We start from the raw sequence: 26,377 nt of genomic DNA, 5'->3' as shown, positions 1-26,377 counted from the left end.
GTGCTGGGAGTACAGGTGTGAGCCAGGCCTACAAATATTTCTTTTAGCCTCCCAATGCCCTATTACACTGTTACCATGTTGTGGAGGGGGTGGGGGGCTCTCCAGGGTACTTAACAGAATTCTGTCAATGTTCAGTAATACTTAGCTTTTGGGCCAAACTCAAATTCAGTATCTCCACCAGCCTTCAGTCAGTGTTCCTCTTTCCTAAAGGATCTGAACAACCGAAATGACTGCATTTCTTCTGAAATGTTCTCCAAATATCCTGAGAATTGCAGCTGCTGCATTTGTATCCCATAGAGCAACACAATTCTGCAACTGCAAAATCTCATTAGAGGACTAACAAATTCTGCCCACAGATAGGCTGATAGAGGACCTGTGAACCCTTGAGAACAATGGATGGGAGCAGAAGGCTGGAGACCCTCAGAGTACAGGCAGGACTGGCGGCAGGCCACCAAGGATTCTGTCTAGAGTTTAATTGGAATATAATGTTCTGACACCAACTGCAGCAGATAGAGGAGGGAATCTGAGGGACTGATGAAACGTTCAGGAGGAGGGTGGAGAAGGGATGGCGAGGAGCCTCAGTTTCAGTTACTTAGAACAAGAAATTAATTTTTTATTTTTTTTTTGAGATGGAGTCTTGCTGTGTGGCCCGGGCTGGACTATAGTGGTCCAATCTTGACTTACTGAAACCTCCGCCTCCCAGCTCAAGCAATCCTCCCACCTCAGCCTCCCGAGTAGTTGGGACTACAGGCCTGTGTCACCACACCTGGCTAATTTTTGTGGTTTTAGCAGAGACGGGGTTTTACCATATTGGCCAGGCTGGTCTCAAATGCCTGACCTCAAGTGATTCATCTGCTTTGGCCTCCCAAAATGCTGGGATTACAGGTGTGAGCCACTGCATCCTGCCCAAGAAATTAGTTTTTGCCTGACTGTTTCTTGTGTTCCATATATAGTATCTGAACTTTTGGGCCTCATTTTGTAAGGTGTTTTTCAAAGGTTCATGTTTTCCATTGCAGCCCAGTTCCCTGAGGCATTATGAAGCAGTCAGATCCCTGCTCAGCCACTGAAAAGCTATGAAACTTCAAGGCAGATTCTTCAAATCGCAATGTATATATCCTTATCCATGCTAGGTGCACTTTCTACTTGCCTCAAGGGATTAGGGAAGTTCTTCTCTTCTATATTCACATAATGGTTGGACTCTTGGATGGCTGAGGAAGGGGTTGGAAGGATTGGAATCTTCTGTTTATATCCAGGGAAAGGGAATTTAACTTCAGCCTGCAGCCTTATGGCACATTAAGGGCCCTCCCATATCATGTAGAGGTGGGGTGGGAAGGGGGTAGTCTGAGAATCACCTTGGTGCCTTTCTTTAAGCTATCCCTTTCCCATCAGTGTCTTTTCCTCCCAACCTTTAAGGGAGCCCTAAGCCTTAAACCCATCACCAGAAACCACAAATTAAAATGTACAATAGAGGCATCTCTGGCTCCAACCCCCCACCCCCCCGTGAAGGACAGCATCCTGAGCAAGGCAGGGAAGATGCTTTCCAGACCAGGGGCCACACTTGGTCAGTGGCTGCTTTGGTTCCAGCTGATGGGTCTGCACTGGAGCCCTCCAGGGGGCACCTCAGATACTATCAGGACCCCGGTGTGGACTGGGCCTCCTGCATAGATGCGAGGCTAGGCACTTGGCTTTCTTCCTGGTTCTATGAGCCACTATTTTACTGTATGCTTAAAAGTTCCTCTCGGCTGGGCGTTGTGGCTGTAATCCTAGCACTTTGGGAAGTCAAGGTGGGACGATTGCCTGAGTTTCAGATCAGCCTGGGCAACATGTAGAGACACTGTCTCTACCTTAAAAAAGAAAAAAAATTAGCCAGTTATGGTGGCACACACCTCTAGTACCAGCTACTTGGGAGGCTGAGAGGCAGGAGGATCACTTGAGCCTGAGAGGTGGAGGCTCCAGTGAGCTGTGATCCCACCACTGCATTCCAGACTGGGAGATGGAGCAAGACCCTGTTTCAACAACAACAAAAAAGTTCCTATCACTAAAATTACTAAAATATTTAACTAAAAAAGCTGGATTTTTGCAGAAAGTTTGATTTACTCCTTGGTCTATGCATCTAATTCTAGATATCAATATTTGTATACTCTCTGTAAATATTCTGCTTTGAAGAATTTTCAAATATATATGGGTTTATTTTTTAAAACATGGCAAATATAGATTTTACATTTAGGAATATCTTTTATGTTTAAAGGAAGGACTTGAGCAGTGCTTTGTTGCCTTTTTCTTCCTGGTAGCTCTATGCACCATTTCTACTGAGATTTTAATAGAGAATCCATACCTTGCAAACTGAACCTGCGATTTTTGAATGAGTAAACTACAATTAAGGAGGTCATTTTCTTCTCATGTAAAGAAGGAAGAAACCACAAGAAAGACAGATATACCTTTTATTTAAAGAAAGGTGTGAAAAGCAAATTTATTAACAAATTGAACACTGCTTGCATCTAGAAGATAGGGTTTGGAATTGTGTTGCTTTCTCAAGCTGATTAGATCAAAGTATATTAGAAAACAACAACAAAATAAGGGGCCAGGTGCAGTGACTGAACAAAGGGCCTGTAATCCCAGCACTTTGGGAGGCCGAGGAGGGTGGATCATGAGGTCAGGAGTTCAAGATCAGCCTGGCCAAGATGGTGAAACCCCGGCTCTACTAAAAATACAAAAAATTAGCTGGGTGTGGTGGTGGGTGCATGTAATCCCAGCTACTCGGGAGGCTGAGGCAGAGAGTTGCTTGAGTCCGGGAGGCAGAGGGTGCAGTGAGCCGAGATTGCGCCACTGCACTCCAGCCTGGGCAACAGAGCGAAACTCTGTCTCAAAAAAAAAAAAAAAAAGGCAAAACAAAACAAAAAACACATTTTCCAACAATTGTGAACCATGTCGACTACATACAGCTTTGGATCTCTGTGAATCTAGGCAAGGAACAGACCGTTAAAATGTAAATGAAGCCCAGAACAGTGGCTCATGCATGTAATCCCAACACTTTGGGAGGCCAAGGGGGATCGTGAATCCCTTGAGCCCAGGAATTCAACACCAGCCTGGATAATATGTTGAAACCCTGTCTCTACAAAAAATACAAAACTTAGCCTTGTGTGGGGGTGTGCACTTGTAGTCCCAGCTACTTTGGAGGCTGAGAGCTGGGAGGATCACTTGAGCCTGGGAAGTCGAGGCTGCAGTGAGCTGTGATCACACCGCTGCACTGTGGCCTAGGTGACAGAGTGAGACCCTGTCTAGAAAAAAATTTAAAAGAGAAAAAGTAAAGGAGTCATTCAGTATTTGGACCTGTAGAGAAGCATGGAAAAGCAAGAATAAAATACTTTTACTATTTTTAACATGATCAAACAAGAATAAGAAAAATACCATAGAGTTAATTAAAAGTAACCTGTAAGGCCCAGTGAAGAATGAGACAGACATGTGGAAACAAGATCTAATACCACTGAAAACAAGGAAATGCTTTGTTTCAGGGCTGGTTTACTGTGTTTCCATGGATTTGCAACTCATGAAGATATAGTGTGGCTTACTTTTGTGTAGTCTAGATAATATAACATAATTTCTTTTATTTTCTTCAATAACTTCCTTTTAACATTTATAATTTTCTTCATTTGAGAACCTCACTTGGGTTATAAAATTGGAATGTAACTGTTGATTTTAGTTCGATGCCTCTGTGAAATACATTCTGCTATCCACACAATATTTCTAATTTCCTGTTCCTTCAGCTTTACATATGCGTAAAACACACCGTAGTGGAACTGTCTGTTGAATGCCAGCACATTCATTTGTACCTGAGGAAACAAAAAAATAACACAGATCATCAACTTATTTGGAACATTATGGAATAATATTAAGCTACCGACTGGCTTGTACTTGTGCAGTGCTTATTTGTGTTTAAACAGGCAATCTCTAAATTGGGCCAAACAGAGGAGTATGGTGACAACTCAGAAAGTTCTAAAGGGCGAGTGTCACTCTGCAGATAAATGTAGACAATGGAAGTTATTAAAGTAAGTTTGTAGAATCACAAGAAAAGCTCCAAATTGAAATAGGAACACTTTCACACTGTTAGTGAGAGTGTAAATTAGTTCAACCATTGTGGAAGACAGTGTGGCAATTCTTCAAGGATCTAGAACCAGAAATAACATTTGACCCAGTGATCCCATTACTGGGTATATACCCAAAGGATTATAAATCATTCTACTGTAAAGACACCTGCACACATATGTTTATTGCAGCACTGTTCCCAATAGCAAAGACTTGGAACCAACCCAAATGCCCATCAGTGATAGACTGGATAAAGAAAATGTGGCACATATATACCATGGAATACTATGCAGCCATAAAAAAGGATGAGTTTATGTCCTTTGCAGGGACATGGATAAAGCTGGAGACCATCATTCTCAGCAAACTGATACAGGAACAGAAAAACCAAACACCACATGTTCTCACTCATAAGGGGGAGTTGAACAATGAGAACATATGAGCACAGGGAGGGGAACATCACACACTGGGGCCTGTTGGTGGGGGGCATAGGGGAGGGATAGCATTAGGAGAAATACCTAAAGTAGATGATGGGTCGAGGGGTGCAGCAAACCACCATGGCACATGTATACCTACATAACAAAACCTGCACATTCTGCACATGTATCTCAGAACTTAAAGTATAATACAATTTTTTTTTAAAAAAAGAAACATTATCTCATATGATTAACCAAAATTTTACACTAAAATTTGTAGCATTTGTAACAATGTTCTTAAGCAAATTCCATGAGGAATGGAATGTACTTCCATTACCTCTCGCAGTTTTTAAGTAAACTCTTTTAGAAGGGTAAAAAAAAAAAACAAAAAAAAGAAAAGCTCCGAACTTTAGCAGCACTGCTAGCACAAAGATTCCTAGGTCTGTGTGTAACTTTGTAGTAATAATACACCACTGACTATCAAGCTATGAATGTTCCTAATCAATTGGCATGATCAGCTGTAAAAAGAAAACCCAAAGTAAGAAAATATATAAAATCCACAGTAAGAGAAAAATAAGCTAATAGTATTTCCACTTATATCATACCTCACGCTCGTAAAACACGTCCTCCAATGTCTTTCCCCCACTGCCACCTACAGCTTCAAATAAAGGTTTGTATACCTTAAAAACAAAGACATTAATTTTAAAGACATTTTCATTTCTTATAAACGTATATAAATATATTTTTCCTAGCATTATAGAAATTGTGTACCTATTTTAAAAAAAAAATACCAGGAGGACTGAATTTTTTTTATAGGATTTTGGCCTCCCGAAGAAACAATAAAAAAATCCAAATAACAAGAGTGTGGATGAAATTCTAGCCTATTGGCTTGTTCAGGGCTACAAGGCAATTCAACTCTCAGTATACAGTGTTTGAGCTCATTTTCTCACTCAGGGTCTTAGGGCTAGCTAGGTACATTATAGAAGCTCAGTGAATGTTCATGATTTGATCAGTATGGGTTCATAGGTTCTTTGAGATGAAAATTGATAAAATTCATATGTAATTTCCAGTGTGGAAGGGGTGGAATTTGGGAGAAATTCAAATTTTAATATTGTGCTAAAGAGTCTCAGGCAATTACATATGAGATGTCACAAGGTTTACGCATTTGCTGACTTTCATCTTTCCTGGAGTGCTTCAGAAATCCACAGGAAAAGATGAGTGTCATTCTAGCCCTGGAAAAGTTACCTGGAGGTTATGTAACTGTGTGCAAGTCAGAGGGAATGGAAGCTGAGCCGAGGTGTACAACCTTAAGCTGAGGAGCTTCAGGTGCTCTAAGAGCAACTGGATGCTGGAGTGGGGGAAGGACACAAGCAGCTATGTTTCCTCTCCTGATTTCTGGCCACTCAGCAAGGTGAGTGGAAAAACTAATACATCCATATTCTTCCTTGCAGTCCGCCTAGACGTTCTGTGCCTAACCTTGTTTCCCTAGTGGGTACCTGAAAGGGCTGCTGGGTCAGACTGTTTTACATAACGTTGATATGAGCTCACATTTCCAGAACACTGAACCAGTCTCCTGGGGGAACTTGCTTTATCAAACACTTCAAAAGGAGTGCTCAGATGACCATTCCTTGGGGATTTAAACAAGTACTTGCTTGGCAGGAACTTTAAAAATTAGCAGCTTGGGCTAGAAACTTAACGTGTTTCTTAGGGAGAGATTGCTTCAGCAAGAAACACTGCTTGCTACCTTACAAATATTATTACTTCTTTTGAGTATAAGTGGAAATTTGATGTGTGAGCTTCTAAAGCACATGGAAATGAATGAACACAAGGGACTTAGGGAAGCCAGTGTCATCACATACTCCGTAATGATCCGCTACGTTCTTCATCTGATCAAAGTCTTCTGCTTGAGCCAACAGCCGCAACCCCTCAGGATAGAGTTTGCCGAAGGTTGGATAGAGGGTCTCTCGGTCTTCTTTGCTCAGTTCAGTACCAAAGGAGTTAAGAGTGATGATAAAAGCACGTCTGTCGGCCTCAAACTGAATTTGCAAGACAAAACCAGTAAAATCTAATAAACTGCTAAATGCTATAAACAGACTCTTAAGTACATACATTCATTTCTGAAATGATTCGCTTTCCTTTCTGGATCTATGTCTAATTATACTCCAGACCTGTGATATTAGTGTTCCCTTAGTCTTTTCTTGTAATGGAGTAACTCTGCTTGCCAGAGAAGGATCACACAGCAGCAACGATGACCTATGACTCCTGAAACCCCAGTAAGCTTTATTTCCCGGGCACCCTGCGATGAATTCCTCATGTGTCTCTGTCACATTAGGCCACTAGCGTTACAAGTGTCTCTTCTATAAAGAGGAGAATAATACCTATTTCTTAGGGTTCATTCAGGGGCAGAACCAGGTAACATAAGTGGAAGTGCTTAGCGTGATGTTTGGAACAAAAAGTGCATGCCATACATGTTAACATCCCTTCCTAGTTCTCAGTGTCACCATAACTTTTTACGTAGTGAAATGTTGTGCTACCTACCATTTGTTTACACTTTCATGGCTTTGGTTTTCTTTGTTAGTGTCCTAGGTGAGGTATCAATAAATCTAAGACTGTAGCTAAGAACTATGTGAGTTGGGGCAAGTCATCTTTCTCGCAAGAAGTTTTCTTCTTTGTAAGATGCTGGAGTGTGGCTACATGATCTTCAAGGTAGGTCAACACATACTCACGGCCTGTCTTCTCTGTGCTGAACACCACTAGGCACCTGGGCTCACATCCCTTCATCATTCCTGTTTCATCTGACCACTGAAGTCTTTCTTGAAATTTCGTTTCTATTCCTTTGAACTCCATGTTTCTACCGTCTCTTGGTTCTCCTCCTACCGACTCTGGCCATTCCATCTCAGTCTCTCCTTTAGGGGCTCATCTGCCTATTGCGGGGGCTTGTCATGGTTTCCTTGGGCTACACAGCTCTTCTCTAGGTACTCCAAATGCCCAGTACTTACCACTTCATTTTGAAATCTGTGCCTGCATTTCTCCCCACTACACTGTAAAATCTTTGAAGAACCATGTCTTTCTTGTTCATTGTTCTTTTTTTTTTTTTCCTTTGGGGATTGGGTCTCACTCTGTTATCCAGGCTGGAGTGCAGTGGTGGGGTCAGGACTCACTGCAGCCTCAACCTCCCACCTCAGCTTCCCAAGTGGCAGGGACTACAGGCATGTGACACCATGCCCGGGTAATTTTTCTTGTAGAGATGGGATTTCGCCATAATGCCCAGGCTGGTCTTGAACTCCTAGGCTCAAGAAAGCCTCTGTCCTGGGCCTTCTAAGGATTAGGATTACAGGCATGAGCCACCACGCCCAGCCTTTTGTTCATTTTTGAATAGCCAGTGCCTGACACATAAGAAAGTCTTAAGTACTTACTGAATCCAACAGAGTGGTGTGTGATCCTACTACTTTGAAATTCTCCAACATTCTCCATAATGTTGCTATTCAAAGCAATATTTTATGGCTCAGTAGCCTTGACATCACCTGGAAACTCATTAGAAGTGCAGAGTCTCAGGCCACAGTCCAGCCCTACTCAACCAGAATCTGCATTTTCATAGGATTCCCAGGCTATCTGTATGCATTTGAAAGCTGAAAAGAATTGCTGTATACTGTCTTCTAATCAGCTTTTGACTGGTTAACCAATAACAAAACCCAACTTGCAACAGATTTCACTGGAAATCTTATGTAAGAACAGGTGTTTTCTATCAGGAGAGTGAGAGTTAGTTCCACCTGATCCTTTTGATTGCTCTCATGGAGATTATGATTGCTCTCATGGAGATTATGGGTGAGCTGAAAAGTAGGGAGTGGCTTTATTTGGAAGCAAGGGCAGCTGTCTCTGGCTACTGAATATAACCAGTCCTGTCAGTAATTTTAGACCTTCTAGGGATAAGAGAAGAAATGCAAGAAGATTTCACGGCAATAAGAAAACTTAAAACAAAAATTAGGGCAGCTAGAGCAACAATGGAGGTAATTGTCACAGATGTTCTTTAATGTGCTCTCTGATTCTAAAATGTTATGATCTTAGGAAGAGAATTAGGGCAACGTAGGCAGCATTGCAGACATGTAAACAGCACAGTCCAGGCCAGAAGAGGGAGCTGCAGGAGATAAAGCAGGATGATTTGGAGGAATTGTCATGGCTCAATCATTGGGAAAGCAATTGGAGAAGTGGGAAGGACAGCTGGCTAGGGAGAGAATATGAATATAAGAAGAAAGGGCTTTGGCTGATACAGTAGGTTATGTGAGCCCTCCATCTTCTCGCTACCTCCTTGTCCTTGTTACCACTTCTTCCCTTAACCTACTGTGCATGTGCTGTGTTCCATAACTCTGCATGCTGAAATCCTCCCTGCGTTCGCACCCCATCAAATGTCATCTTTTTCATAACAAGCCCTTCCCTTTCTTCTCTAATTGGATATGATTCCCTTTGAACCCTGATTACATTCCATTTTCCTTTTATCATAACTGACTATATATCTACCTTACTCTTCTAGTCTAGAGGCTCTTTTGGGTAAGTGTGTGTATTATCCTATGAGTGAAAACACCCATCGTTTTAGAATTGGAAAAGGACTGTTCTTTGACCATCCCTAAGCAGAGTTTGACATGCATTTGATTAGAGGAGACTGAATGGGCTGGTGTTAGTGTGACTCAGTTCCTGTTTCTTGCAGAGAGTTGGCATGCTGTGTAGTATGGTGTATGTTGGCAGTCCCGTGCCTTTCCTTTTACTCTTCCCTATAAAAACTTACTCATGTTAAAACTAGACCTTATTTTTTTGTTATTTCAAGAGATAGCAATGTACTGTTTACTTGCTCAAAATCACTATCAATTGCACATTGTAAACTCAGACCGATGGGGTCACACATTCTCTCCAGTTCCTCATGGGAAGAAGGGTGCACCTGGCGGTAGGCAGTGGGCGGAGGTGTCAGTGGCAATGGAAAAGAGTGAAGTGAACTGGAATGGAGCCCAGCCTTATCAGCACATGCACTGACCAGTAGAGATCAAACAAACATATTTTTTGCTTGTTTTTCACTGCCCTATTAACCATAAGATTGAACAGTAGGAGTAAAAGGCAAATATTATACTACAGTGCGTTTGTCTTGAACATAAGTTAATTTATTTCTTTTTTCATATGAAGTTATAATCTTGTAATTAGGTCAAATTTTCACATGTAAGCTGAGGTTAATGGTCTCTTCTACCATATTAAGTCTTTTGAAGTCTCTGGCCAAATGAGAGTAATTGAGAATATACATGGAACTTATAAACAGTAAGTGCTTTATAGTTACAAAAATAAAAGGGAGGTAATTACATGATCGAAAGTATTTATGTAAAGCTGACAAACACCCTTTGATCATATAATTATAAATGTTATAACTTCATGCCCTGTGTAGCTGATATTTCTATATAAATAAAAATTGTTCAATGCATTTTTATTTTTATTTTTTAGAGAGAGGATCTCACTCTGTCACCCAGCCTGGAGTGAGGTGGCTTATAGCTCACTGTAACCTGGAACTTCTGGGCTGAGGCGATCTTCCCACCTCAGCCTCCTGAGTAGCCAGGACTATAGGTGTGTTCCACCATGCCCGGTTAATTTCTGTATTTTTTGTAGAGGCAGGATTTTGCTATGTTTCCCAGGCTGGTCTCAAACTCCTGGCTTCAAGCGATTCTTCTGCATAGGTCTCCCAAAGTGCTGGGATTACAGGCATAAACTACCATGCCTAGCTGGATTTTTTTTTAATGCTGTTTGAAACAAACAAACAAACCAACACTAATCTAATCTGATACCATGAAGATTGAAAAAGTATAATGAAAACACTGGGCATATCGTAGTTTGATCACATCATTCCAGTGATAAGCATTTTCCTGATACTATCCTTTTTACATTATCGAGGATTACAAAGCCACAATTCTCACCTGTTTCTTACCTATTCAAAGACATAATTCTTACCTTACCTATTTACCAATTTTTATAGTACACAGTATGATCTTGCTTATGAATTAGCACTTACATTTATATAAAAGAATTGTGAATGGTGAATTTAATGCAGAGGCACTATGGCAGAGTGGATAAGCACATAAGTACCGGAGCCAACTGCCTGCATTCCAATCCTGACTTACTACCTGTGAGACATCAGGTAAGTTATTAGCCTTCTCTGTGCCTCAGTTGCTCCTCCTGAAAAATAGATACTAGACCACCTATTCTGTGTGGTTTTGAAGTCTAAGTGAATTCATGTATATAAAGCACTCAAGATACCATCTAGCACGTAGTAAGTGTTAGCTATTAATAGTGCTATTGTACACCTTTGATAAGGTTATGAGTCTTGATATGACTTTTATTTCACATATTTCATGGGTATAAAGTACACAAACCATTTCCAAACCACAAGAATTATGCTGAGTAGAAATTCTACTTTTGAGCCATAGATAATATGGATTCTTATAGTGTGGCTAGTAGTTGAATTTATGAAAAGAAAGGAGAGGGCTTCATAGGGTCACTAGTTAATCATGTTGCATGATTAGCATGACTGAGAGAGACTATTTTTCATTCTGCCATTTACTATGCCTCAAAATGTTATTTATTTATTTGATATCCACTTTCTGTATAATATAGATAAGGACAAAAATATTTTTGGAGGTCTTTAATGATAAGATTTTCACTTCACAACTATTTAGGCTTTATTTTAAGAATTTCAGGCTTGGACAACATAGAGAGACCTCGTCTTTCCTTTTCTTTTCCTTCCTTCCTTCTTTCCTTCCTTCCTTCCTTCCTTCCTTCCTTCCTTCCTTCCTTCCTTTCTTCCTTCCCTCCTTCTTTCTTTCTTTCTTTCTTTTTCTTTCTTTCTTTCTTATGGAGTCTCACTCTGTTGCCCAGCTGGAGAGCAGTGGCACGATCTCGGCTCACTGCAACCTCCGCCTCCCAGGTTCAACCTTCACGCCTCCTGTGCCTCAGCCTCGCAAGAAGCTGGGATTACAGACGTGCGCCACCACATCCAGCTAATTTTTTTTTTTTTTTTTTTGTATTGTTAGTAGAGACAGGGTTTCACCATGTTGGCCAGGCTGGTCTCGAACTCCCAACCTCAGGTGCTCACCCACCTTGGCTTCCCAAAGTGCTGGGATTATAGGTGTGAGCCACCACGCCCAGCCAAGACCTGGTCTTTTCAAACTTTTCAAAAAAATAAAAAACTTAGCTGGGCATGGTGGCATGTGCATGTGGTTCCAGCTCCTCAGGAGGCTGAGGTGGGAGGATCATTTGAGCCCAAGAGGTTGAGGCTGCAGTGAGCCATGATCATGCCACTGCACTCCTCCAGTTTGGGCAACAGAGTGAGACCCTGTCTCAAAAATCAAAACAAACAAACAAAATCTCCATAAGGAATAGCAAAATATCTTCAACTATAAAACTTTTTTGTTTCTTTTTTCTATATCACAAGTCATCAAGCAAGTAAAATTTTAATGATTAGATATTTTGAGGGGAGCTAGTTTTATCATATGCGGTTTCAGAGCATTAGGTTGAAATATTTGCAAATGAAGTTAATTTTTTTCTTTTTACCTAAAGGGTAATGCTTATTAGGCTTTTCTTGAAATCAGAATTCCACCCACCAGTGAAGTCACTGTACCAGATAATGTAATGATGAAAAATATTCTTTAGATAAAATTTAATTTCACAGGGCAAAGTAAGGGCTTCTAAAAGCCCAAAGTGATATTTTTTCTTTTTAAGTGAATTAGGAAATTATTTACTAGCAAGAGGAATGGATGTAAAATACTCGGTGCAAATTATGTGCAGGATGCCCCACAAATCCTTCTGATCTCTGCACTGAATCTCCCATGCATTTGCAGGTCAACATTCTTATGCAAGAGGACTCCTAAGCATAGATGAAATCTGTGGTCCTTAAGAGGAATTAAGTTATAACATCAACTAGAGAGGTAGATACCAATGGTTGTGTTTGACACATAATTAAATGAGCTTACCAACTGTGAATCACGTAACCAACGAGTCTTCCTGCCAAAAGCTGGAACGCTCATGGGTTGCTTGGGGCAGCCTTTATTTTAGGATTTGTAAGGTACAATGTCCCTGTGGATGAAGCTATAGTGGACTTTTGATGCCAAGTTGTGGTTCTCAGCTGCCCAATGTTCCCTCACCAGAGGGAATTTGGGTGATAATGGAGTGTCTATAGTCCATCCATTGCTCATAGTGTCAGAGGTATTTGAACCAGAGCAACTCCATCTTGAATAGGGGCTGGGTAAAATAAGGCTGAGACCTACTGGGCTGCATTCCTAGATGGTTAGGCATTCTAAGTCACAGGATGAGATAGGAGGTCAGCACAAGATACAGGTCTTAAACACTTTGCTGATAAAACAGGTTGTGGTAAAGAAGCTGGCTAAACCCCACCAAAACCAAGATGGCACTGAGAGTTACCATGGTCGTCCTCACTGCTACACTCCCACCAGCACCATGACAGTTTACAAATGCCATGGTAATGTCAGGAAGTTACCCTATGTGGTCTAAAAAGGGGAGACATGAATAATCCACCCCTTGTTCAGCATATAATCAAGAAATAACCATAAAAATAGGTAACCAGCAGCCCTTGGGGCTGTTCTGCCTATGGAGTAGCCATGCTTTTACTCCTTTACTTTCTTAATAAACTTGCTTTCACGTTACTGTATGGACCCAAATTCTTTCTTCCTGAGATCCAAGAACCCTCTCTTGGGGTCTGGATTGGGACCCTTTTCCAGTAACAACAGTATACTAATTTTTTTATTGTTTACAATCTATTTTTTACATACTACATTAAAATGAATCATAACCAAATCTGTGTAAACATTATTATTTTCTAATTCCAAGCTAACTTTTCCATGTAGAAAATTTCCATATTCCAACTTAAGAGCTGGAAAATACAACTCTTAACCAAATATATCAAATCATATGTATAATAAAATGTACTGCTCGTCTTACTTCTAGATTTAAAAAAAAGTCAAAGATAAGGAAATATAAGTAAGGTTAAAACAATAAAAATATATAAGCACCTTATTTGGCATAACAAAATTCAAGGACTCTTTCTTACCTCAAGAATGGGACACATAACTTCTGCTGTGACATCACCATGATTCTTACAGAATTTATAGAATGCCTCAAGGTAAGACTTAAAAAGAAAAAAGATCATAAAGTGATATAATGAATGTATATTCCTTTTGAAGATGTCTAGATCAGCTTTTCATGGTTTATTAAATGCTTTAATGGAAACTGAATTACATCTCCCATAGGGAGATATTTTATAATAAATTTGGTAGAAGTTTTCACATTGCAGCATGTTGCACAGTCTAAAAAAGAACTCCAGAAAAGGACAAAACTGCATTTATCATAACTTATAATTACTTAACAAGCACTTTTTTTGCATGGTTTTGGATTATTTCATATGGTTAATTCTTGCTATTTTAACAAGAGTGCCAAGTTCTTTTCTGAGATCAGTGAATAATTTTAGATTCAGCCCTATGCTGACATTTAGTCTCTTGTAGAGGCACATTTGGGATGGCTTTGAGCATGGAGCTATATGGGAAATGCTGTAGGGTCAGACTGTCTGAGTTTGGATCCCAGCTCTAATACGTTTTAGCTAACTGACTTCTTCCAAAGAAACCTTGGCTCTCCAAGCCTCAGTTTTCTCCTCTGAGGAATGGAGATAGCATAAACATCATATTTTTGCCAAGTGGATTAGTGAGTTAAGGCCTATAAATTACTTAGAATGGTGCCTTCTGTTAGTTATATCTCAAGGATGCCTCCTCTAGGCCCATAAGTCACTTTACCAAAAGGAACACTGCCTGCAATACAACGCTTTTGAAAGGACCACATGTTTGAACACAGCATGCCATATATATGGCATGGCCGTATTATTCAGTTACTGTGTGTGAGTGTCCAAAGAGGCTATGGTTATTTGACTAAAAATGGACAGATTTTGCTCAGCCTAAAGTATATACAGCTACTCAAATGGTGGCAGCACAGTCCGGACAGACAGTCAGATTATGCAAAGTGGTACCTATGATGCAGTGTACACAAATTGTCCATTCTGGTATGCTGCACACTGTAGATTAAAATTGTGTGATTAGCTATGAGATTCAGGGATACTAACAGGATTGAGGACAGAGATGAACATTACATAACAGAAGGTTTATGTATGCTGGTTGCTTTAAATTGATTGATACTGTTCACCCCACTTATTCACCTTTTATGTTCATCCAAACACCTTTTATGTTCCAGGTACCACGCAAGGAGCTAGGAATATGGAAGAATAGGGCATGTTATTTCCTTTCAAATATCTTGCTGGCTAGGGGAAGCTGACATGCATGCATTTAACTAGAGGACAGGCCAGAACTATAAAAGCTATATTCCAAATATGCACAGTTTCATAACTGCAGAAGTTGGTTAATGAGTAAAGTAAGTTTTAATAGAGAACTCTAGTCACAATATATTGTGTAATCAAGAAAAACACAATATTTGGGAAAACCATTACCTTGTATAGTTTATTGCGTAGCAATTCAATATTCAGTTCATTTAGAGCATTTTCAGACATGCAGTCTTGAAAGAATGGAGCTGAAAGCAGAAATTGCCATGCCAAAAAATGAATCTTAAACAAGATTATAAACTGTAGAAAATGTATCCTGAACACACCACCCTCTGCTCACTCCTGACAAGAACACTGCAGAGTTGCAATCCATACACTCCACTAAATAGGGCTAATAGTAATGAGGATGAAAGCAGTTATTACTTTTTGAGCATTTATCATGTGTAAGCCCTAAACTAGGGGTCCCTAACCCCCAGGCCACAGACCAACACCAGTCCGTGGCCTGTTAGGAACTGAGCCACACAGCTGAGGCGAACAGTGGGCCAGAGAGTGGCTTCAACTGTAATTACAACCGCTCCCCACTGCTTGCATTAACACCTGAGCTCCCCCTCCTGTCAGATCAACAGCAGCATTAGATTCTCATAGGAGAGCAAACCCTATTGTGAACTGTGCATCTGAGGGATCTAGGTTGCATGCTACTTATGAGAGTCTAATGCCTGATGATCTGTCACTGTCTCCCATCACCCACAGATTGGACTGTCTAGTTGCAGGAAAAGAAGCTCAGGGCTCCCACTGGTTTTACATTATGGTGAGTTGTATCATTATTTCATCATATATTACAGTGTAATAATTATAGAAATAATGTGCTCAATAAATGTAATGTGTTTGAATCATCCTGAAACCATCCCCTCTCTCCCATCGTGGAAAAGTTGTCTTCCATGAAACCAGTCCCTGTTGCCCTAAAGGTTGGGGACTGCTGCCCGAAACCTCACTCACTACACTGCACACTGAATATACTTTCATTTAATCTTCACAACACCTTGGAGCTATTCACTTAAGGCTTTTTTTTGAAGTCCCCCCTCCTTCACTATCTAATAATAATATTTATTATTTGCAACTTTAGTATGCGCCAAGCATTGAGTTGTACTTAAAAGTGTGTTTTATTTTTAAAACTCTGTTATAAAAAGATACGATTATTTCCAAAATGAGGAAACTGGGGTGAATTGAATTGCTCCTAGTCACCTTGCTGGGACTGGGCAGAGCCTGGTTTCATGCTCATGGTTGTCTGATTGCAGTCTCAACCTCTCTCGACCAGCCTGCTATCTCAGTATCGGGTGCTTAATGATGACACAAATATTTTTTTTTTCCTTTTTAAAATATCTATCTTAAACAGCAAGTATTTTGACAAATGATCAATAGTGAATTGCTACTATCCAGATTTCCTGAAAATATTAGATAATGATGCTTATACAATTATCTCTTTAGCATTTTGAATACTACAACTCTTGTTAGTGCCAAATTATAATGAAATTAACAATCATTTCATCATTGCTTCTGATAACTTGACAGATACTCTTGAGCCATCTCAGAAAAATGACATTTTTAAACTTTCCGAAAGAAAATCCTTCCTATATGCAACCTTATCTAGACAGAAATTTAAATGGAAGGACAAGAAACTAATTCTATAAAACCAAGCTAGAAAATTACATTTTTCTTGAAGAATGACAAGTTCTATTATTTATTTGCTATGACCTGGTATAAAGTGAAAGGTTTGAAGGTTGAGAGATGAGCTCCAGTTCCTTCTCTACTACAAATGGTTCACATGTGATCTGAGCAGGTTTCTTCATTTGTCCTGATTTGAAAAATGAGGGAGCTGAACTAGATAATTCCTTAATGTCTCTGCCACTTCCAGGAATCTGCATGGTATGCTACTGTATTCATGGAAAAAAAATTGTGAAATCAAAGTACATTTTCTTTTGGACCACAGGGAAGAAAAAATAGTACATTTTCTAATGACTGTGATAACATTTACAAGCAGCTACAAAATTACCTAAGTGTTCCTACCTAATGGCGTTTCGATCAGAATGGCATTAAAAAGATCTGAAGGTGTCTCTGCAATGTTGACAGCTTCCATTTCTGTGAAACGGCCCAAGGGGTGGCACTTCCCCAGAATTTCTTTCACAGATTTTTTCTGCAATGCACCATTCATCAGCAGAATCACATTGTCTATCATGTAACTGCACCTGGTTTAGAAGACAACTCAATCATTAGAGGACAGCTGCAAAAGGATAAGAAGCATCCCACAAGTAAAAAACACACACTGTTTAGGTACATTAGGTATTTTCATTCAGAAAATACATGAGTCTCTTTTTATTTTAAACACTAGGGTTTAGGAGATGTGGAGAAAAATATATGACCTCTGAGACTGTCATAAATTGAAAAAGCATATTCAATATTCTTTTTTTTTTTTTTTTTGAGACAGAGTCTCTCTCTGTCACCATGACTGGAGTGCAGTGGCCCAATCTTGGCTTACTGCAACCTCCGCCTCCCGGGTTCAAGTGATTTTCTCCTGCCTCAGCTTCCCGAGTAGCTGGGATTACAAGCTCTCACCACCATACCCAGCTAATTTTTTACTTTTTGTAGATACAGGGTTTCACCATGTTGGCCAGGCTGATCTCGAACTCCTGACATCAAGTGATCTGCCCGCCTTAGCCTCCCAAAATTCTGGAATTATAGGCATGAGCCACTGTGCCTGCACCTGGCCATGAAAAAGCATATTCAATATTCTAACAACTAACTAAATAAAACCTTGGCTGGTGGGAATATGCGGAAGAAGCCCCTCCACAGTCATTCTCAAATGTGATGGAGGGGGGGTGAGGGTGTGAACTTGTTTGGTTTATCAGAATGGACAAAGGGCTTGAAAAGTTGAAAAACACAGACCTGGAGCATCTTACTCTATTTTAAAAACTGACTACTATATTTGAAACTGCAATGAAGCCTATCACTGAGGATTCAAAATTTAATTCTAAAAAATACTGTGTAATTCTGTCCTCACATGAGATCACATTGTGAATTTTCTAGGCCACCTTCCTCACATCCCCGAGTTTATTAATTCATATTAATTCATATTTTAATCATTTTTATGTGATTTCTTTATTTGATATAAGCTCTACTCGGGATACCCTGGGTGCATGTCCTGGTTCACTCATGTAGTCAGCACCTAGGATATTCCAAGCAATGAGGTTGAGAACTAAATGAGACCTAGGGCCTTCCTTTACAGAGAATACAGCTTAAGTGAGGAAATGGACAAAGAATCATTTACAACAAATCACAATAGGGCATACATGCTATGCAAAATAAATTATAGGGTGGTGTGGAGAATCACAGCTGGACACTAAACCAGTCCTGGAATTAGACTTGCTAGAGAAATAACAGTCAAGTAGAAACTTGAAGAATTAGTAGGAGCTGGCCGGCCAAAAGGGGCTGGGAACTGGGGAAAAGCACGTTTCAAGGCAGAAGGGAGAACATTTGAAAAGCCCCAGAGATGGGAACACAACGATACTCAGGGTGTTTCCCTTGCCTGGGCTGAGCACTGGAGCTGGGGCTGGGGCTGAGCATGCTGGGTCCCAAAAGACAAGATGAGGAACTTGAATGTTAAGGGCAACGGAGGATACTGACTGCCCTTACACTGAAGGGAATATTATGACCTATGTAAATATTAAAACAGGAGAAAAGGTAAACAAACACCTATACAGTGAGGCGCTTTACAAAAAGTTATCTTTTCAAACCATAGCTGCAACACTGTGAGGTATGTCGTATTATTATCTCCATTTTAAAGACAAGAAACCAGAGGCCCAGAGAGGTGAAAATATAACCCATGGTGACACACACAGCTGACAAGTAGGAGAGCTGAGACTCAGACTCAGGCAGTCTGCTTCTGAAATCTTCCTCTGAACCCTCACATTATATGCTTTTAGTTGTTGGGGTGATGTGTAGATTTCTGGGCTTGACAGTTAGGCTATAGAGCCATTTATTGAGATGAGAGCATTAGGGGAAGAGGAGGTTGCAGTGGGTGCAGATGTTTTAGATGGAATGAGTTTAAGGTAACCAGGAGGTAACCAAGAGGAGATGTCAAGTAAGCCTAAGAAGTGTGTGTCCTGAAGACAGCTGCTGATTTGAGACATTTGGGCAAGTGGGTCAGGAGGGGTTAGTTTAAAGGTGGAAGCCGAAGTCTTGGGAGCAAGTAGGATCACATCGTAGAATGCATGTAGAGAGTTCTTTCTTGGGAACTTTGGGGAACCCCAGCTTTTAAGGACCTTGAAGGAAATTCAGAGGGATGACTAGATGGGGGAAGGAGAATCAGGGGAGAGAATTTTAGGAAGTTCTAGAGAGTTCTAAGAAGTGATTGGAGAGTCAAAGTCCACATGTAAGTTGAGACCTGGAAGTAGGCATCTGTAGGGTACAGCAACTAAGGGGTCATCAGAGAATGCAGTGAAAACACTGTCAGTGGAGTGTGTCTGTGCAAGGGAAAGGGAGAAGAGGATGGCGGAAGACTGGCCATTGTGTGTCTGAAATTAACGGGACATGGAGGCTTAAAGAATGGAGTTCATGCTGCAAGCTGACCTTGCAGGAAGAGAAAACCAGATATATGGAGATACAGGGGCCAAGGAAGCTTTCTATTTTTAGTTTTAATATGTGTCCTTTAAGGGTGGGAGGAAGAGAATAAAGATATTTAAGTGCTGAGGGGGAGGAGGCAGTTGACAAGGCGAGGTCGCAGATCAAGAGGAAGGGACAATGCAAACCTAGTCCTCGAGGTTTCACAGTGATGGGAAGCTTAGCCACCGTTGTGAGATACACTTGAAAAATGATACCTTTTTACTGGATGAAAATTTACCTGAACACTTAGAAACATTGTCACCAGAGTCTGGCTGCATGGGGGACAGACTTCCTGGGCAAGGAATTCATTTCTGGCTGGAAAAGGGGGTCTCCTCATTGTGGAGCTTCTACAGCTTACCCCCAAAAATTCTAACTAAAGAAGATTTTGAAGCAGGCAATTATCCCTTTATAAAAAGCACATGACTATAAAGTTTCTTCACCTCCTGAAGAGCAGTACCAAATTTAGACATTATGGAATTTTAGAATCCTTTTTATGTCTTCAAAATGATATTAAAATGGAAGTGCTTATTTAACTGTCCCTTTATGGCTCAAAACAATTACCTCAGAGGGCAATTGCTAGTACTTAATAATCCTTAGCAGACTCCAGACAATTAGTTGTTCCCCACAACCCCCCTGCAATGTAAAAGCATCTGAGCTGCGAACATTCCCAATTAGCAGAGGACTATTAGAGCAACGTTGACGGCGACCAGTGCCAATGGTGTGAGCAGGATGCAGCCTGCATATAACACCCAGACCTGCCTCTACAGTGTGTGCATGTGTGTGTATTCAGGATTTTCATTTTTACTTTTTTACTAATAGACAGGCTAAGCTCTATATTGCAATGAGCAAGGGCTTTATAGATGGGGTTCAATTTTATTTCAACTCTTACTGAGTGGCCTTGTTTCTAAAATGGAACAGGAACACCAGTTCTTGCAGTGTTACTCAGAAACACTGAGAACCCAGGGCTTGGTCCACAATGAGGGCCAGGGGTGTCTCTTTCCTGTCCCCTCTCTCATCTCCATCACACATAGGTACCAGGTATATAATTATCATTCGCTGTTGGGGTGACAGAGACGTAATGTAACCAGAAGACAGTTTACTTTCTCCAGACTATAATCTTTGTAGATCTCCAGGGGGTCACGCATGCAGTGGTTGGGAAGCAAATAATTGCTGACATTGCCTGAGTAATTTTTGAACAAAAAGACATCAGGGTGTTTACCTAGTTCAAACCCCTGTTTTAGATAATTATCCTCATAAGTAGTGACAGAGCCACCCATTCAGTTAGGTTAATTTTTCTCCTACTCATGGTCTAGACAAATGTCCTTTGACACCTGTAAAAATCATAGTCACCTAAAACTGTGATGAGCAAATTACTCAATTTCAAAAATTTTAGGATATTAAAAAATTTTTAAATGCTGATTCTTTTTGAGGTTTTTACTATGTGGCAGTAATTATATGCACAGTCTCACTCAAGCTTCACAACTCAATGCTGTAAGAACCATTATTAAGGAAAACTGAGGCTTAGCAGTACTAAATACCTTACCCAAGATCACAGTGCTGGCACGCAGCAGAGTTGGGTCCCTAAAATCAAAGTGCTGGCTCCCTAGTAGGTTCAGATAAAAGAGCTCAAGCCAGATGATATTTTAACATTTCCATTTGATCTTAGAGCTATTCTTTCTCCTCCTGCTCCCTAGCTTATTTAAGGATCTCAAAGATAACTATAATATATTTTCTGTATGATAACTACCACATTCTGCTGCTATAACAGTTGCTAAGAGGTCAAATAATATAAAGCCATAATTTGATAAGTTAGAGGAATTACTCTTCTCTGAATAAAAATTTTAGTACTTCAGTGTCATTAGCAACAGCTGAGAAATGACTGTCATTCACTAAGCACTCTGGCATGAGACAGAAAAAGAGAAACACCTTCTAAGAAAAACACAGTTCAGTGAAGAAGCTCTCCAGGGTATTACCTCTTCATTGTCACACCCACCCTTTCCCACCCACCACCCCCAATGCCTAGAAAATGCGAATCAGTTCTCCCACTCCCCCCAATGCCTAGAAAATGCGAATCAGTTCTCCCACTCTATAATTTTGCCATTTTCTGAATAATATATAACTGGCAGCAGATAATAAGTGACATTTTGAGACTGGCTATTTTAACTCTGCTCAGTGTTCTTGAGATACATGTAATACATTCAAGCTGTTGCATGTAAACAGTTTGTTCCTTTTTATCGGTGAGTAGTATTCCATGGTATTGATATACCACAGTGTATTTAACCATTCACCTATTGATGGACATTTGTGGTTTTTTTCTAGTTTTTGGCTATTACAAATAACAACTGCTAAGAACATCTGTGTGCTGATTTTTATATTAAAATAAGTTTTATTATTCTTGGATAAATGCCCTGAGGTGCAGTTGCTGAGTGGCATAGTAAGAGTATGTTTAGTTTTTTAAGAAACTGCAAGACTATTTTTCAGAGTAGCTGTCCTAATTTTAGTGCAGTGTTAAAAACTTTACTTCTTTTTAAGTGTCTTTTCCTTTCCTGTTTATAACTTATATTTCCTCTATATACATCAAGAACCACATCAGACAGTGTAATGATTTTTGCTTCAACTGTCAAATACAATTTAGAAAACTCAAGAGGGGAAACAGTATATTGTATTTACCCATATTTTTCTCCACTCTGTTGTTCTTTCTTTTTTCCTGTTGTTTCAAGATTACTCTTTTTATCATTTCCTTTGTGTTTCAAAAGCTTTGTTTAGCCATTCTTTTAGAGTAGGTCTGCTGGTGACAAAATCTCCTAGCTTTCCTTCATCTTAGAATGTCTTGATTTCCCCTTCATTCCTGAAGGATTTTCACTGAATACAAAATGCTATTTTTTTTTCTTGTCTTTAGTGCTTGAAAAATACTACACCGCTTGCTTCTGGCTCCATGAGGTGCCTAATGAGAAATCTGCTATGGTTCAAATTGCTTCTCTCTTATTGGTAAGGTGTCATTTCCCATAGCTTTCAAGATTTGTTTTGTCTTTTTTTCTTTCAGAAGTTTGATTATGACATGTCTTGGCCTGGATTTCATTGGATTTTTCCTGTTTGGGGTTTCACTTAGCTTTTTGAATCAGTCAGTGTGTGTCTTCTGCCAAATGGGGGGAATTTTCAGCCATTATTTCTTTGAATGCTTTTTCAATCTTTCTTTTTTTCTCCTCTCCTTCTGGGATTTATTACTACTCTGCATGTGGCCTCTACTGACACCAAGGCTAAAAAGAGGGCTCATTACTGCTGGGAGGTGGTCAAAGGCCCAGCTTCCCGCTCAGCCCTCTCTGACCCCACTTACAGATGGATAAGGGTAGACATCTGGGTCCCCACTGAGCCTTTGCTGACAGGGGTGGGGTTGCAGTTTTTCCCATGGCACTTGGTTAGAGTAGAGCCATTATTATCTGAAGATTTCCTGCTTGTGGCCAGGCGCGGTGAATCATGCATGTAATCCCAGCACTTTGGGAGGCTGAGGTGGGCGGATCACAAGGTCAGGAGTTCAAGACCAGCCTGGCCAATATGGTTAAACCTTGCCTCTACTAAAAATACAAAAATTAGCAGGGCGTGGTGGTGGGCGCCTGTAGTCCTGGCTACTCAGGAGGCTGAGGCAGGAGAATAGCTTGAACCCGGGAGGCGGAGGTTGCAGTGAGCCAAGATGGTGCCACTGCACTCCAGCCTGGTGACAGAGCGAGACTCCATCTCAAAAAAAAAAAAAAAAGACTTTCTGCTTGTGAAGCTGCCCCTTTCCTGGTCCTTTGGCTAAAGAGAACAGGTTTTCCTTGGGGGCGTTTTTGTATGTGCCCGTTGGCTTTCTGGGCTGTAAGATTCTCTAGCATCCGGTTAGGAGTGTATGAGGCAACCCGAAGGAAAACCCAAGAAACTCAAAACCAGGTCATTCCCTGGGTCTCAAGTTTCTTAGCCAATCAGTCTTCTTCTCTCTACCTTTTAGTCGTTAGTGTCCTCCAAGACGCCAATACTTCAACCACAATAAGATAGCATCTTACCCCATTTAGAATGGACAGTATTAAAAAGATAAATGATAAAATATGCTGGAGAGGATGTAGAGAAAAGGAGATTCTTATACACCATTGGTAGAAATTTCAATTAGTACAAGTACTGTGGAAAACAGTATGAAGATATCTCAAAAAACTAAAAACAGAAACACCATACAATCCAGCAATCCCACTACTGGGTATCTATACTAAAGAAAATAAATCAGTATGTCAAAGGGATACCTGCACTCACATGTTTATTGCAGCACTATTCACGATAACAAAGATATGGAATTAACCTAAGCATCCATCAACAGATGAATGGGTAAAGAAAGTATGGTACAGATACACAATAGAATACTATTCTGCCATAAAAAGAATAATATGTCATTTGCAGCAACATGGATGGAATTGCAGGTCATTATGTTAAGTAAAATAAACCAGGCACAGAAAGCCAAATATCATATGCACTCACTCATATGTGGGAACTAAAAAAAGTTGATCTCATAAAGGTAATGAGTAGAATGACAGATAATAGAGGCTAGGAATGGTGGGTGGTAGGGAGGGGGAGATGAGGAGAAGTAGATTAAAAGGTATAAATATACAGTTAGATAAAAGGTATAAGTTCTATAGTTAGACAGAAGAGCAGAGTGACTATAGTTAACAACAATGTATGACATATTACAAAATAGACTGATGGTTCCCAACACAGAATGACAAATACTCAAAGTCATAGACTCCTCAAATACCCTGACCCGATCATTACACATTCTATAACTGTAAAAAAAAATTGCATGGACACCATAAGTATGGAAAATGTTATGTATCAATTAAAAAAACAACACACTAACATTTCAAATGGTCCTGTGGTTTGTTTAGTGCCCTAAAGCTTTTTATACCTCAGGGCTATACATCACAGTATGGTGTAAAAGGATGGTGGAAAAAGAACAGTTGTGATAAGGAGGTGATAAGGGGAACCCAGCACAGTGTTCTGACTTCAAGTACTCTTAGGTAGTTTTAGTATGTATACATATAGGCACTCAGGATCTGGAAAGTGGTCATCTTATAATCACTCCTGTCTCCATAACCCTTGGAAAGCATCCTGTAGACCTAGGGGGACATGTATAACAGTGGAAAGGTTGCTGTCCTATAGAACGTTCAAAATTATTCACTAAGATAGGTTTTAATTTCTTTCTTTTTTAAATTTCAATTTTTGCATATGTTTTTAAATGGACATAAGGCTGGGTGCAGTGGCTCCCACTTGTAATCTCAGCACTTTGGGAGTCCGAGGTGGGCAAATCACCTGAGGTCAGGAGTTCGAGACCAGCCTGGCCAACATGGTAAAACCCCATCGCTATTAAAAATACAAAAATTAGCTGGGCATGATGACAGGTGCCTGTAATCCCAGGTACTCGGGAGGCTGAGGCAGGAGAATCACTTGAACCCGGGAGGCAGAGGTTGCAGTGAGCTGAAATCGCATCACTGCACTCCAGCCTGGGCAACAAAGTGAAACTCCATCTCAGAAATAAATAAATAAAAATGGCTGGATGCCGTGGCTTACACCTGTAATCCCAGCATTTTGGGAGGCTGAGGTGGGCAGATCACGAGGTCAAGAGATCGAGACCATCCTGGCCAACATGGTGAAACCCTGTCTCTACTAAAAAATACAAAAATTAGCTGAGCGTGTTGGTGTGTGCCTGTAGTCTCAGCTACTGCGGAGGGTGAGGCAGGAGGATCGCTTGAAATCAGGAGGCAGAGGTTGCAGTAAACTGAGATTGCGCCACTAAACTCCAGCCTGGAGACAGAGTGAGACTGTGTTCCCCCCACCCCCCACACAAAATAAATAAATAAATAAATAAATATAAAATTGACATATTAGAAAAATACATATAATATATAATTAAATATGTTATCATATTATGTTGGTCTTGTGTTTTAATGATTGAGGTATATGATTAAAGGATGGTGATCACTGATCTAAGGGGACAGAAGGGACATTGGACACTATATGACAAAGAACCGCTGGCCACACTGTTATTTGTCTCTAAGATAAAATCCAAAGGGTCTCTGAGGTAGAGAAGGGAAGAGTTAAGATTTCTGATGTGCTTATGAGTACTGAGTCAGAGTGAGCAGAGATGGAGATAAACCCAGACCTTGAGAACAGAATCGAAAGGGGAAGAACTGGGGTGGGGGGTCGTTATGGCCAGCAGACATGCTCCGAGGCTTCCCCATAGAGCACATGGGGAAGAGGACAGAGGCAGGCAGCTGGGCATATTATTCTTCCTCTCAAGTAGCAGCAAGAAGGACGGCTTCACTCTGGGGACGGAGTGCTTTTCAGGCTGCGCCTGCCAGGATCTGCAATGGTATTTGATGAGTGTAAACACCCCTCCAGGACACCTTCCTCCTCATTCCTGGAACTTGAATTCTGTGATAATTTGTCTTATGGTTGCCCTATCTCCCAGGCCTGTCGTTTTCTTTTTCTATTTAGCTCATTCGTTGTTTTGTTTTTCCTGTCTGTCTCTTAAGGATTGCACACCCTGAGATTAGAAAAACTCTGTTTTGTAAAATTATTTTTAACATAATTTAATTTTTAGAATAATTTTAGATTCACAGAAAAAATTGAGATGATGGTACAGAGAGTTTCCATTTACCACATACCCAGTTTCTTCTTATTAACATCTTAAAATAGTATGGCACATTTGTTATAATTAATGAATCGATATTAACATATTGTTATTAATTAAAGTCCATACTGTATTATTTCCTTGGTTCTTAAGGGATAGGAAGGAGAATATTGCAAGGAAGAAGGAGAAAGAGTGAATATGGTAAGAAAGAGC

General features: G+C 40.3%; 1 protein-coding gene across 1 annotated transcript in view; it reads right to left on the bottom strand.

Moving 5' to 3' along the window:
• Positions 1-2,427: 2,427 nt before the first annotated feature.
• ATP6V0D2 (ATPase H+ transporting V0 subunit d2) overlaps positions 2,428-26,377 on the bottom strand; it is a 55,527-nt gene continuing 31,577 nt past the window's right edge. Inside the window, exons 3-8 of the mRNA XM_054499673.2 lie at positions 16,924-17,102; positions 15,028-15,107; positions 13,588-13,665; positions 6,356-6,532; positions 5,102-5,176; positions 2,428-3,830 (exon numbers count right to left, since the gene is read on the bottom strand). Coding sequence (XP_054355648.2) covers positions 3,669-3,830; positions 5,102-5,176; positions 6,356-6,532; positions 13,588-13,665; positions 15,028-15,107; positions 16,924-17,102 — 751 coding nt within the window. The 3' untranslated portion in view covers positions 2,428-3,668. The remainder of the gene's footprint in view (positions 3,831-5,101; positions 5,177-6,355; positions 6,533-13,587; positions 13,666-15,027; positions 15,108-16,923; positions 17,103-26,377) is intronic.

The sequence above is a fragment of the Pongo pygmaeus genome, chromosome 7 (assembly GCF_028885625.2).
Source record: "Pongo pygmaeus isolate AG05252 chromosome 7, NHGRI_mPonPyg2-v2.0_pri, whole genome shotgun sequence".
In the NCBI taxonomy this organism is placed as follows: Eukaryota; Metazoa; Chordata; class Mammalia; order Primates; family Hominidae; genus Pongo; species Pongo pygmaeus.
This window is presented reverse-complemented; position numbering and strand designations above follow the sequence as displayed.